Source organism: Lynx rufus, unplaced genomic scaffold (genome assembly GCF_022079265.1).
Source record: "Lynx rufus isolate CCGP_SWC_20201006 ecotype Redwood Valley unplaced genomic scaffold, mLynRuf1.p SCAF_6, whole genome shotgun sequence".
In the NCBI taxonomy this organism is placed as follows: domain Eukaryota; kingdom Metazoa; phylum Chordata; class Mammalia; order Carnivora; family Felidae; genus Lynx; species Lynx rufus.
The window spans coordinates 58,884,528-58,899,388 of NW_025814878.1; the positions used below are offsets into that span (position 1 = coordinate 58,884,528).

Genomic DNA, 14,861 nt, shown 5'->3' on the forward strand with positions numbered 1-14,861 from the left:
TGATCATGAGCTTGCAGCAATGCAGTTCCATCTTTAGGCTCCACTTCTAATTCTAGTTCTCTTGCTATTTTCACCACAGCTGTAGCTATTTCTTCCACTGGAGTCTTCAAGCCCTCCAAGTCATCCACGAGGACTGGAGTCAGCTTCTTCCATACTCCTGTTAAAGTTGATATTTTGATCTCTTCCCATGAATCATTAATGTTTTTCATGGCATCTAGAATGTTGAATCCTTTTCAGAAGGTTTTCAATTTACTTTCCCAGATCCATCAGAGGAATCACTATCTACGGCAGCCAGAGCCTTAATGAAATGTATTTCTAAAATAATAAAACTTAAAAGTTGAAATTACCCCTGCATCCATGGACTGCAGAATAGATGTTGTGTTGTGTTAGGAGGCATGAAAACAAGATTAATCTCACTGCACATCTCTATCAGAGCTCTTGGTGACCAGGTACATTGTCAATGATCAAAAATACTTTGAATCTTTTTTTCTGAGCATTACGTCTCAACAGTGGACTTAAAATATTCAGGTAACTATGCTGCAAACAGATGTGTTGTCATCCAGGCTTTGTTGTTCCAGGTACACAGCACAGGAAGAGTGGATTTAGCATCATTCTTAAGGGCCCTAGGATTTTCAGAATGTTAAATGAGCACTGGCTTCAACTTAAATCCACCAGCTGAATCAGCCCCTAACAAAAGAGTTAGCATGTCCTTTGAAGTTTTAAAGCCGGGCATTGACCTCTCCTTTCTAGCTATGAAAATCCTGGATGGCATCTTCTTCCAATATAAAACTGTACCTTAGCCAGATCTCCTGGATAACTTGCTGCAGCTTCTACATCAGCACATTATTACTTCAGCTTGAACTTTCATGTTATGAAGATGGCTTCTTTTCTTAAACCACTTGAACAAACCTCTGCTAGCTTTGAACTTTTATTCTGCAGCTTCCTCACCTCTCCTGGCCTTCATAGAACTGAAGAGAGTTAAGGGCTTGCTCTGGATTAGACTTTGGCTTTAGGGGATGTTGTAGCTGGTCTGATCATCTCTCCAGACCACTAAAATCTTCTCCATATCAGCAATTAGGCTGTTTTGCTTTCTTACCACTCATGTGTTTTTCACTGGAATAGCACTTCCAATTTCTTTCAAGACAAAACACAACTTAGATAATTGTTTGGTGCAAGAGGCCTAGCCTTTGGCCTATCTTGGCTTTCAATATGCCTTACTTACTAAGCTTAATCATTTCTAGCTTGAGATTCTTCCTATTACTTGAACACTTAGAGGCCAATGTAGGGAGATGAACTAGTTTAATTTCAATATAAGGAGGCTCAAAGACAAGGAGAAAGAGGAATGGCCAGTCAGTGGAGCAGTCAGAACATACACAACACTTATCCATTAAGTTTCCCATTTTCTATGGATGCAGTTCATGACACCCCAAAACAATTACAACACACCGAAGATCATTGATCACAGATCATCATAACAAATAAAATAGTCGTGAAGAAGTTTGAAATGTTGCAAGAATTATCGAAATGTGACACAGAGACACAAAGTGAGCAAACACTGTTGGGAAAATGGCACCAAGAGACTTGCTGGACACAGACTTGCCACAGACCTTCAATTGCTGAAAAAACAAAGCTGCAAAGTTCAACAAAGCGAAGCACAAAAAATGAAACGTGCCTGTATTGCATTATGTGAAAAAGATATGAAATTCAAATTTCAGTACCCGAAAAAATTTCATTTTATCAGAACATAGCCATTCCATCTACTGGAACATAGCACATTCATTTACATATTTGTCTCTGGCTGTTTTCATGCTACAGAGCAGGGTTGAGTAGTTGCAACAGAGCTTTATGTGGCCTGCAGAGATGAATTCTTTACTTTCAGGCACTTCACAGAGAGAGTATTCCAATCCCTGGTCTGCGGTATAAGTGGGGACTGGGAGTCAATAGTATAATATTATACAAAATATTGTGGCTCTGGATGACAACACAAAGGAAACCAGTTAAACTAAATAGGAGGAACCTGACACATGAGGAATTCAGAACCTATAGAGGGAAAGGAGCAAGCAGTCATCTGGAAGGGAATGATGGGGAGGGTACCTAAGGGGCACAGAATGTGGTGTCACAAAAGCCAAGAGAGAAAAGCCTTCAATGGAGAGGCAGGTTGACTGCACTGAATGAAGCTGAGATGACATGGTGACATTATGTAATTGGCTTGGCAATACCTGTGACTGTCAAAAGCAATTTCAGTGGAATGATGGAAGTCTCCAGACTTGATGAGTGAAAAAATGAGTGAAAATGAGTAAATGTAAGTGCATACAACATTTTTCATAAGTTCTTCTGTGAAGGCAAGTAGAGAAACAAGTAGTAGCTGAAGGGGAACATATGAACAAGAAACAGAATTTGAAACATGAGCAATAGAGCATGTTTATACGCTTGTGGGGATGTTCCAACGGAGAAGGAGAAAGTGACGACAGAAGAGACAGACACTCTCGGGAGTGAAGCCTGAGAGGAACAGAGGGAGTATGATCCAGAGCTTATGTGGAGAGATTAATTTTTGACAGAGCAAGGATACCTCTTCCACCATGAAAGACAGAAATACACAGAACAAGTGCACAGGAACAGGGGACTGGGGATTTGATGGTGAAAAGATGCCGATCTTCCTGTCTGCACCTATCTTCACAAAGGAAGGTGAGTTTTCCTTGTGCTCGGTATACTGGAAGTAGGGTAATGGGGTGAGGGGTGGGCAGGGTTTGAGAAGAGAGAAGAAATGAGAAAAGCACCAGGAAGAAGAGGAAAGCAAATTAACTTGGAAACCAATTAGCACTGTCTGGCAAAGATGAGTTTCCGTCCAAGATTTGGAATCGTGGATTTGAAGTGAAAATGGTAACTTTCCCCAGCAACTACAGAGCGGATACTTACAGTAGGATGCACCAGATAATTCTCCAAAGTTGCCACAGACTGGAATCAGGCTTGGTTCCCCCTAAGGTCAGTGGCTATATTCTTTGGGCTGTGCCAAACTGTTTCTACCCTGACAGATTCATGCAAGGCTATGATCGATTTTTCAAGAGCTGTATCTATTCAATTACCATAGATCATATAGGTATTATTTTTCTCCCCGCAAAGCAAAATGCAAATTAGCCTGTTATTTTTCAGGTAGTACTCTATGAAGGCTCAATTATTCATTCTCCTATTATAACTTTTGGAGCATCAAACATCCCCAGGCACTTCACTATGTTCCAAATACTTTAGGCCCCTAGTAATCCATTTCCAATAATGCAATGGTGTGCTGATGTGGCATTTCTAACCACTATTCAATCCACTCTGAGAAAGCATTCAGCATGTATTTTTTTTTTCTTCAGTGCATCCCTAGCATCTAGTAAGTTCTTAACACAAAGTAGGTGCTCATTAAGTATTTGATGAGTTAGTGGCTCTCAATTTGAAAATAAACTATAAATGGATGCTTTTTATGAAGTGTGCAAAAGAAATAAAATACTCACAAGTTAACTTAGGACATTCACTGTGTTCAGATTAGTCCTTCATTTGAATGTCTGCGTCATTATTCTATTCAAATGGAAAACGTACTCGTAATATAAATCTTCTCAAAGCTTCTGGTTAGCCAGTTGTTTTTTATCTTGAAATCAACCACAGAGACTATATATTTTTGCTACCAGGTTGTTTTCTTTTTAAACATCCTACATTTGGAATTGTAAAACTCCAACATGGTACTACGGATACAAATACTAAATGCTTCCAGCAGAGGGCTCACGTATTCTATTTTAAGGGGAAAAGTTTAGAAAGCTAGTTGTCCAACAGCAGCCATTGCAAAACTCCTTCAGAAGGCAGTTCTCACAAAAAATACTTTTCTCCTTTTGACCAAGTAAGTCTAGGTCTGTGAATTTATTTAAAATAATCCAAATGAATGAAAAAACTAGATTACAATAAGGCAGCATTTATGGATAAATGTACTTTTATCTAACTCCAGGATAGAAACTGAATTTATGTACTGTGGAGTAATGTACTTTTATCTAATTCCAGAGAAGAAATTAAGTAAATTATAGTCACAAAAATCTATATAAAACTACTTAGGCATATGGGTAAAGGCCAGAAAAAGAAAAATAAACCAGGGAAACAACATATAATGTGTAAATAAGTTAGACTTTGGGTGAACAGAATTTGGATGAATATTATTTTTCATTTTTATTCCTATTTAGTGAATACTATTTTTCATTTTTATTCCTATTTAGGTTCATGTAAACATTTTGGGTGATTTTTTAAAAAATGTTTATTTTATGGGGTGCCTGGGTGGCTCAGTCGGTTAAGCGTCCGACTTAGGCTCAGGTCATGATCTCGCAGTTTGTGAGTTCGAGCCCCACATCGGGCTCTGTGCTGACAGCTTGGAGCCTGGAGCCTCAGATTCCATGTCTCCTCCTCTCTCTGCCCCTCCCATACTCATGCTCTGTCTCTCTCTGTCTCTCAATACTAAATAAACATTAAAAAAAATTAAAATGTTTATTTTGAGAGAGAGAGAGAGAGAAGCAGAGTGAGAGAAAGGGAGGGGCGAGGGAGGGGGGCAGAGAATCCCAAGCATGCGCTGTGCAGACAGGGACCCTGACAAGGGGCTGGAATTCATGAACAGTGAGATTATGACCTGAGCTGAAGCTAGATGCTTAACTGACTGAGCCACCCAGGCACCCCTTGGGTGGTTTTTTGTTGTTTTTTTTTTTTCAAAGATGAAAACGATATGCCCTATTTTTAGTGCTGAAAACAAGGATGGAAAAAACTTTAGAAAGCAAGTGGAATGGTTTATTTATGGAACAACTTGGGAATTTGCAGACACTTCATTTTCAAAGGCAGGACTAATAGGGTGTATTACCACTTTATTCGTGCCCACAAATAACATTAGAGTACCTCCGGGATTTCAAAGACTTCGGAGGTTCCCAATCTCTTTACTTACCCTATTTATTTATTTATAAATAGGATCTGAGGCATCAATACAAGTATTTAAAAATTAGGAACATAAGCCACTCAACCTAAGAGAAAATAGGAGACAAAAAGTAATATGAGATCAGGAAAGGAGGGGTATACATACATGTGTTTTTATACCCTTATAACTATTGAAAGTAGGTCACAAACATGGCTCTAAGCTTTCTAGCATCAAACTAAAAAAGAAACGTAACCTAATATGAGATAAAAAGATACAAATACTAAAGTGAATGCTAGCTTCTCCAGGCCCTGAGATCTAATGGAAATTTTCCTGCAGACATTAAGAGTGTCATTAGATGACTTACCTGGTGCTACTGTTAATATCATCAAAAATATATTTTAGCTTGTGGCATCTGGGTGGCTCAGTCAGTTAAGCGTCCAACTTCAGCTCAGGTCATGATCTCATGGTTCTGTGGGTTCGAGCCCTGCATCAGGCTCTGTGCTGACAGCTCAGAGCCTGGAGCCTGCTTCAGATTCTGTGTCTCCCTCTCTCTCTGCCCCTCCCCTGCTCACACTCTGTCTACCAAAAATGAATAAATGTTTAAAAAAATTTTTTAAATGTATTTTGTATAAAAAGTAAAAGTTAATGAAGAGATTCTTTAAAACTCAGACATTCAGTTTTCTGATTATCTACCTTGATCCAGGTATAAAATTTAGAACAGCTGATCAGTGGTTCTTAACCTTCTAGGGAACAGCAGAGAAATTTGTGCAGGTATTTTTGGTTGTCCCAGTAGAAGGGACATTATTGGCATTTACTGGGTGGTGGCCAAGGATGCTAGATGTCATGCAATGTACAGGGCAGTCACCAACCACAGAAATGCCCTATGTCCTGCACATCTGAATGGCCTGCTGGACGTGCACAGAAGTGAAAAATTTATTTATAAAAGTCTGAGCCCAGAATCTAGCTCTGTTTTACATATAAGCACAATTTGTTTTTTGTTTGGTATCAAGATAAACTGAATTTTCCAGGAGTGCTACCACAATAAAAGCCAAGAAAAGTCTCCTGTTTTGTTTTGTATGTAATTTTACTACTTTAGAAAATCATTTCATTATATTTTTTGAAAGAGTTCTGCCCCAGCATATATATACTGAAGATATTATTGTTGTTATACTTTCTACTTATTCTTCATAGATGGTTAAGATTTCTTATTGATATCTAGAGTAATTTATGTGGGTACGTTATACTGTCTAAGAATTTCATTTCAGGATAACCTAAGACATTCAATGCTGTCTTTTTATATTAAGGCCTGACAGATGAGGTTGAGAATCACTAAGCCTGATAGACAGACTGTGTATCTTCTGGAAACCCATTATGAATATAATTTCTCCCAAATGAACCTTTAGTAAGAGTTGTCCCAGAAAACAGGCTGAGGCTGGAGTGTAATTATGTTCTTTTGCCGAATCAGGGGAAAAGCTGACGTACTTTAAAAAGTCATCAATAGGCTGACATCTTCTTATGAAAATTAATAAGCTAATCAAGTTCCTCCATGAAATAAACTGTTAACCTCCCTCCACTCACAGCTGACTTGATGGAGCACCTAAAGGAAGGGTAGGATTTCCTTAGGGGAGGATTCAGAGTGTTCACAAATTCCAATGATCAAGAAAGAACACTGTTTAGAAATTCTGCTTTGATTTCTGCTTAGAAATATTCTAAAACAAGAGTTACTGCTCATCCACCACAGCAAAGGAAAAATTTGAGATGAACACCGCAAAATGTAAAATGTTTGGCTACGATTTGGATGCCAAAACATCCAAAAGAAACAAGTGCATAGAAGTGCAAAATCTACCCTGAATTAACTAAGTGGGTTGACCTACTATTTTAAGTTGCTGGATATTAGCCGATTCTACTCTAGAGGACATTGGCTAGAAAAGGACTGACTGTTTATTGCCCCACTTATGACAACAGAGTCATTATCAAGAGCATACAGGAAATACTTCTCTTTCCATACCTTATACTGGCAGTAGAGGGAGGGTGGGAGGTAGAGTTGGAAGGAGAGTAAAGAGAGGCAACAAATCCAGCTCATTTGAATTGAGTATATAATACAGAGAAGATTAAAACACAAAGGGGCCACACTCATCCTTGTCATCTAATGCTATCTCAGATATCCAGAGACCCTAATCATGTTCTCACTATGCACGTTCTCTACACAAGTTCAAGCACCGTGGCCCACAAATGGGTTCCTCAGCATGGAATTAATGCCAAGAAAGATCAAATACACTATTGGCATATTGTTTAAACACATTTTGTTTTCCTAAGTGACTGAGTTTCATAATGTCTCAAAGGAAAATATCTATGCCTAAAATGGGACTCTCAGGGTGCCTGGATGGCTCACTTAAGCGTCCAACCCTTGCTTTCTGCTAAGGTCATGATCTCACTATTCTTGGGTTTGAGCCCTGCTCGGGGCTCTGAGCTGACAGCGCAGAGCCTGCTTGGGATTCTCTCTCACACTCTCTGACCCTCCCCTGCTCATGCTCCCTCTCTCTCAAAAATAAGTAAACAAACACTTTAAAATTTTTAAAAAATAAAATGTGACTCTCACTCAAGAAGAATGCTAGACTAATGTAACTGAGGTCTGACTCCATTTCTTATGTTTGCCTACTGACAGCTTTCAAGCCCCAGCCCTCTCTCTTTCCTGTTTGCCCCGCATCTGGGGAAAAGTTCAGGAAAGATTGAGTGCTCTCTTCCTTGGTGCTGGTAGGAGTTCAAACCACATGAGCTCCTGCCTGAGTGGAGAATCCTCCAGCCCCAACCCCTAACCACAACAAAAGTCAAAGCCAATCACCCCCTACACGCCCTCTGAAGCCATCTTTGGGCCTGCTTAAGAGCCACCCTGCTCTCCCCAGAAAGCCTCATTATGTGAGTAATAAACCTTTTTATATCCTCTTGGCACGTGTGTGGCATTACCAGTCTTAACATCTGAATCAAATTTTGCATTGGTTAGGGAGCCATTCTGTTTTTGCAGAGTGATTATGGGACACCTCGGAAACCCAAACTTGCAAATTATTAAGGAAGAGTCAGGAAACTTAAAAAAAAAAAATCAAAGTATCAGTTTTATTACCAAATGAAAGCAGATCTCAGAAGTGTGTCGCAATTATACTTCATTACACAGAGATATTTTAGATGTGGATATGCTGAGCAAATGGCTTTATAATTCCTGCAGTATAAACTACACCTGAGTACATTCTGACCAGACGGCACAAATACGGGAGAACAGGCTGGCATGAAGTAGAGACTGTTAATTAGAACTGGTCCTGCTCTACATGGAGGAGGTCCTCCCATGACTTCACTTTGTGTGAATCAACTGTTCCCTTTAAAGAACAGATGGGCTTCCAGGCCAGGGAGTGCTTGGGTTCTTGGTTCTCAGCTGAGAAAAGTAAGCTTCTGGGGGTCAGTCAGGACCCAGACTTTTGAAATCTCACTTTTCATTTTTTTCACAAGAGAAGATTAGGTCCCCAACTTGTCCTTACCACTTTTGACCACCAAAACATGTCAAGGTTTATTGTTTTACTTAACAACTTAGGAAGCCATGAAAATTCCATTTGGCATATGGTTCTTGTCTGTCAAGTCAGTTGATTGCTTCCTGTGAAACCATGAACAGGAACAGGTAACATCTTCACCCTGAAACAGTAAGCCGGAAAGGGGACACACCTGCTTGTGTGTGTGTTTCAATGACCCACTGATAAAACAGAAAATCTCTCCAAAGGCAAATAATGCAGAATTTCAAAGGATCCAAGGAAGCAAAAATCACTGATGACATTCAAACTTCCTTCATTTCACTCTCAAACCTTCCAGTGTGGACTCTGGCACAGCTCTGACAGGAATTAAGGGAAGGAGAAAAGGATCACTTTCTGCACAATTCAAAATATTCTTCCTCAGAATGTGGATTTAGGACTGTGGCCTCCAAAGCCTGGGGCATGGTACAAGGACCCTAGGGGCTTTTTGCTTGCCAGGTTTCTGTAGATACTGCTAGGCGAAGAAAGGATTCTACAGCTAAAATATTTAAATCATTGAATAGCCTTGAACATGGCTCCCCAGTGATGCATTTAAGAAAAACTTCTCCCAGATTTGTTCATGTGCTACCATTTAGTTCAACCAGGTTATGTTTATAAGCAAATCTTATGGGGACTTTTTGCATGGAAAGTGACACATCTATCCCTGAAGGGATGGTCCATGAGAAGCAGTTCCAATTAAGACTCCTGTCAGTTTGCTGCTGGGTCTGAGTGCTCAGGTCTACAGAGGAAAATATTCGGCTGTGGAGAATAAATACAGTTTTGATGATCACCAAAATGGAATGCTACAGTGTATGCCATATCAGTGCCACGTAAAAAAAAAAATAATAATGTGAACCTATTAAGGAATCAAATCAGAATCAGGAAGAAAAACCTTGCTGCACAGAGCATGAATATTAAGGGATAGTTTCCTTGAGTTTACAATTTCTGGTGCATGAATATTTTTACATAACCACAATTATGGCTAAAACGTTTTTTTTTTCACTTAATAGAGTATCATACTTTACTATATTTCCAAAGACTTTAAAATATTAATATTAATGGTTACACAAAATCTCCTTGTGAAGATTGTACTAAAGCATTCTCTGGATAAGAGGAAGGTAATTAGGATGGGAGTCCCAAGGACATGGGTTCTTCCATGTGATGAAGAGCCAAGGCTGGAGTTACCAAATGATAAAGAGAAAAGCAAGGGCATATGGAAAGCAAAGAGTCCTTTCTCTTCAGATGCCCAGATATGACATGGCTGGTTCATGGCTGACAAAGCTGGGAGTACCTGGAGGTGGGGAATTTTAAAGGAAACTACAAATGCCACTATCATTGGATACATAGTTTCTCTCTCAAAGCTACAAGGAACAGAACAAGAGTCAGAGGAAGCTAATTAGGCTTAACCCCTTGGTCCAATCTAAGGAAGGTATTTAGCACAGTACTTGGCATACAGCCTCTCTTCCTTAACACCACCAGGGCCAGAGTGTGCCACAGTGAACTTCATTGTGGTTCTCAGCACTATTTGCTTCCTATTTTGTCCTTAGTTATTCAAATTCCTAGGGGCCTATTCTAGGACCTTTGAGGTTGAAAGTCCTTCCAGAAGCAGGGCTCTTCTCTTTACAGAACGGTCTTGGTGTTAACTGCTCCTCACTATCTTCTGGGCTTTCTTAGCAACACCTGCTGACTCTTGAGTGGCTGACCTCTTGTCTAGTTAGGACTGGGAATCCTCCTCCCAGGCAACGTCCTCATCAGAATCCCTTTTTGTCTCTTCTTCCTCCCCTTCTTCTTTCCTGATCTGAAACACAAATGAATTCCTGGCCAGAGTTGGAAAGTGAGCAGACTAAGGGAGGCCAAGGTAACGGGTAGTCTCTCCCACCAAATTAAGTGAGACTTTGCGTTTTCTTAGGTTTACTTTGTCCTTTCCCCGCTAAGGCAGATCTGCCCAGTGACAGTTTACATCACACCATTTGCTTCTGCCCTCACTCCCAGTGCCAGCCCAGAACAGGACCTAGAGAGCAGCCTGGCTCCTTTGCCCCTCATGGCTGCTTCTGCTCTATATAGCTGTGCAGACACCCACAAGGGTTGCGATGCATCCCAACCTCTGCACAAGCTGTGCCCCAAGAAGGGCGTGCGTCTCTCATCAGTGGGAAGGCAGAATGTGTGCTTGCTCAGCCCTATGTAAGGCTTCTTAATAAGAAAAGTGCATGCATTTTCAGAGGATGTATTAGCATTAGGGGAAAAGTTTGCCCTTTCTTTAAAATTTCTGGATGAAATCTGTGACCAAGTTTGAGAAGGCTATGCTTTAGAGCAGTATGTAGGAGGAACATGCACACGTCTTGTCACACGTGGCGGCATTCATTCATCACACCCACTCTACTTCCAATGTACCTCTCAAGACAGCAACAATTTTCAGACACTTAAAATACTTATATTTTATACTATGCCTACTACCACTGACTAAAGGTATAATCAACTGCCAGTAAAAATAGCTATCGGTAGAGAAGTTCAATGTTAACCCTCATTTTTACAAATCTATATGATGACTAAAAGACAACAGATTAGGGGCGCCTGGGTGGCGCAGTCGGTTAAGCGTCCGACTTCAGCCAGGTCACGATCTCGCGGTCCGGGAGTTCGAGCCCCGCGTCAGGCTCTGGGCTGATGGCTCAGAGCCTGGAGCCTGTTTCCGATTCTGTGTCTCCCTCTCTCTCTGCCCCTCCCCCGTTCATGCTCTGTCTCTCTCTGTCCCAAGAATAAATAAACGTTGAAAAAAAAAATTTAAAAAAAAATAAAAGACAATAGATTAGCAAATATCCACAATAGTAAAAAAAAACCAAGAAGCGGAAGAACTATGCTTTTACTCCTACTTCCATATGCCAAACTCTGCTTAATGTTAACTTTGATTCCATAGTAAGAGAAAGCAGCTTTCATTTCCCAAGCATACTGCAATTTCACGTTCTGCCATTACCTCTCTTCACATCTTAAAGGGAAAACAGACTTATTATAAAGTCATTTTTGGTGTTTAAGAAAACAAAGTACCATGGATGTTGTCCAAGAAAGACTATATCAATGTCCACTGTGCAGCAAAGAGTAATCATATTACCAGTGCAGCAACTTGGAGCCCCCATGAACTGAGTGTTGCAAAGGCCCCCAGGATGAGAGCAGGTCACTCTCTAAAATGTCCAAATGCTTCCCTGCCTCCTTCAACAAAGTGGAACAAATATGACTTAACCTTTCCTCAGTGACCTAGGACATTAAGAAAGAACAATGGATTTGAAATTAAGAAGATTGACTTGACTCACTGAGTCTGTATTCACTGGGAGAGTGATTTCAGTCATTCCCTGCACCTTCCCGGGCCCATCATCTTCACGATGGATCATTGCATTCTGCAGACCTGTCTAGAAGATGAATTCAAACAGCACACATAAAGTGCCTAGGGTAGTGCCCTTGCTCTTGCAGAAGATGCTCCATGAAATGCCAGCCCACTTCCTGTCCCTCAGCACACAATCTGAACAGATGAGTTACTGCTATATGCTGCAGGCTGGCTGCCGCTCTGTGGGTGGACACATCAGAAACAGGTCACTGGGCAGAATAAATGCAACTCTGGGTCTGGCCCTAGGGCTTGCTTTTTTTTTAAAGCAGTTATTGGCTTTCCTTTCTCCTCATAAAAGTGGAATATGAGCATATGACTCCTAACTGATGAGTATGATTGCAAACTTCTTCCCAAGCAGTTTTCTTACTCTTCAAACAGTCCCCTTCATATAGTTCATGTTTCATAAATCCTTTATGCCACAGGCACTATCTATCTATCTATCTATCTATCTATCTATCTATATAATGTGAAAGAAACTACAAGGCAATCAAAAGCAAACAATAATACAGCCACTTATATCTGCATGCATGTTTTAACTCAGCCTTTATAGCAATTTTTGTGCCCTTCTGTTTACTAATGATTTAAATGCTTTGCAGCCCATAGCTTCTGAGCTTAAACTTTTTCTTTATTAATGCAACTAAGTACAAAAACTACTTACTTTGATAGTTTTATAAAAAAAAACACGCAAGATTTACTATTTCATTCCCACTGCATACCAGCAAAGTATGAGCTACGGGTTATCAATAGTACTTTAGGGATGGGCAAATGCGGGTGTGACTGTATCTCAGATGTGAAGAGAGAAATCTACACAAGACACAATTTAGAGCTGGCCATCTGTCTTTACATCTGTAAACCAAAAATCATATAACACATTATTTACTCAGCTCACTGGGAATCTGTTTTGGCAAATCTGTGAACAATAACTGTCCACCTGAATTTCCTAAGGCATGAAATCTGGCTGGGCTGAACCCTGAATTTGTGATCCACTTCCTTTCTATTTCCCTTTGCACCTGCTACTTGATGGATGATTTTTTTCCCTTTCTACCCACTATTTTTATTTCAGCTGCCAGACTTTGCCTCAATTATTCTATGAAACATACCTCAAACTCTACTAGCTCTAGAAAAGAAAGTGGATAATATCATACAGTTTAATAAGCCTCTAAAGAGGAAAATTTAGTAGAAAAGTGAACTCCCAACATTCTTCAAGACTCAAATACCACCTTCTCTGTGAAAGTTTGTACTGATGGCTCCAGATAATCACATCCTCCTTTTTGTCTGTACTACATCCTGTATTCTATTATATCTATTATATCTCCCAACACAATGAGGACATCTGATTACGTGTATGGCTCTCTTCCTCACCAGGGTGTGGGCCTCCTTATTTTAGCATAGAGGATACTAAACATACGTTAAATAAAATGGAATTAAACAACCCAACTTTATAAAAGAGGATAAACATCCAGTCAGTATGTGGATTGATTTTGAGTGGTTCTCAAATGAAAATGGGGGGTTGGAGGTGGGTAAAATGGGTGAAGAGGGTCAAAGGTACAAACTTCTAGGTTTAGATAAATAAGTCCTGGGGATGTAACATACAGCATGGTGACCATAGTTAACAATACTGTTGTATATTTGAAAGATGCTAAGAGAATAGATTTTAAAAGTCCTCACCACAAGAAAAAAATATTTGTAACTATGTGTGGTGAGGGATGTTAACTAAACTTTGGTAGGATATGTATCAAACTATTATGTTCTATACCTAAAACTAATACAATGTTATATGTCAGTTATATCTCAATTAAAAATAATTTTAAAAGGAAGGTTTTTGTGTGTTCTAATAATTGTTTCAGTAACATAAAACTAGTAAAGAACGATGATGCTTCAGACCTAGATTCATACGGTCTTTATGCAGTCTTATTTTGATCTTCTCTGATAGTCACATACTGACTCACATTCTATTAGTTCTCATCATTACTCTTTCATTAAAAGAAAGAAAATGGATGTTCTCTGGAAATACCTGTAAACTCTATGACAATTTTAATGATGAACAATTTTGGCTTTCAAACCATCACATTATAATCTATTACTTGAGACCCTGAATCTGAGATATGTGTGGAGGACAGGGTGCCAAGATGTTATACATGGCTTCTCAGGGCTTTACATTTTTTTTAAGCCAATAAAGTCATGATTAAGTAATAGAGCTTCAGTAATGACAACTCAAGTTATTTTGCAAACTCATTCCCATATGACAGTTCTTTGGGATATTTTACAATTACACCAGCAAGCCACTGAGCTCAGATTAAAATATTATGCTCTTTGGGTCCTATTTAAAATCAAATTGCTTTACTTACCTTTCCATCATTTTAGTTATAAAATTAAGGAGACGTGAAACTTTTGTTTTAAACATCAAAATGAAAAACAAGAAAAACACCCAAATCTCATACTTCAAGGATAATCCCCTCTGGTTGGCTGGAGTTAAAATGTTAAACCTTTCAAATGACATGTGGTACCATACCTGTCCTGTGTATGCAAACTCCAGGGCCTGCTTTAAGCCAAGGCTGGTCACACCATGTAAACTGACCTCGTCAGCTCCACTTTCCACCATACAGAGACTGAACATCGCCTGAGATGGGAGAGAAAGGGAGGGATGGGGAGTTATGGAACTTAAAAAGCAAGGAAACAAGAAAAGTTCTAGAGAGACTAGGAAAGAAATACATCCCATAAATTAAAGATTGATTTTGGTTTTTGAAATGCGTCTACAAAAAGCCACTGCAAATCACTCTGTCTAAACAGAGTAACACACAAATGGCATCGCACACCTCACACACAGAGTCCCACTTAATCCCACAGTTGTTCTCTGGGGTGGCTGTGTTGAGGCTCACTCACTGAACTCAGTCTCTCGATCTGGGGTCTCACTGCTACCATGAAATGTGGAGCACTTCCAACTTGCCAACAAGACATGGAAAGCAGCGACTTTGTCTCTTAACTTGTCTGCATATTTTCTACCTCAACTTAATGA

The 14,861-nt window shown here is 39.7% G+C and overlaps 1 protein-coding gene across 8 annotated transcripts in view; it reads right to left on the minus strand.

Annotated features, from left to right (window-relative positions):
• The window catches only part of KLHL32 (kelch like family member 32), a 192,880-nt gene that overhangs the window by 128,978 nt on the left and 49,041 nt on the right, over positions 1-14,861 (minus strand). For 6 of the 8 annotated variants that reach the window (XM_047102440.1, XM_047102445.1, XM_047102443.1 and 3 more), the window contains exon 3: positions 14,358-14,465. The exons of the other annotated variants lie outside the window; for them this stretch is intronic. In XM_047102440.1, coding sequence (XP_046958396.1) covers positions 14,358-14,465 — 108 coding nt within the window. The remainder of the gene's footprint in view (positions 1-14,357; positions 14,466-14,861) is intronic. 8 annotated transcript variants of the gene reach the window in all.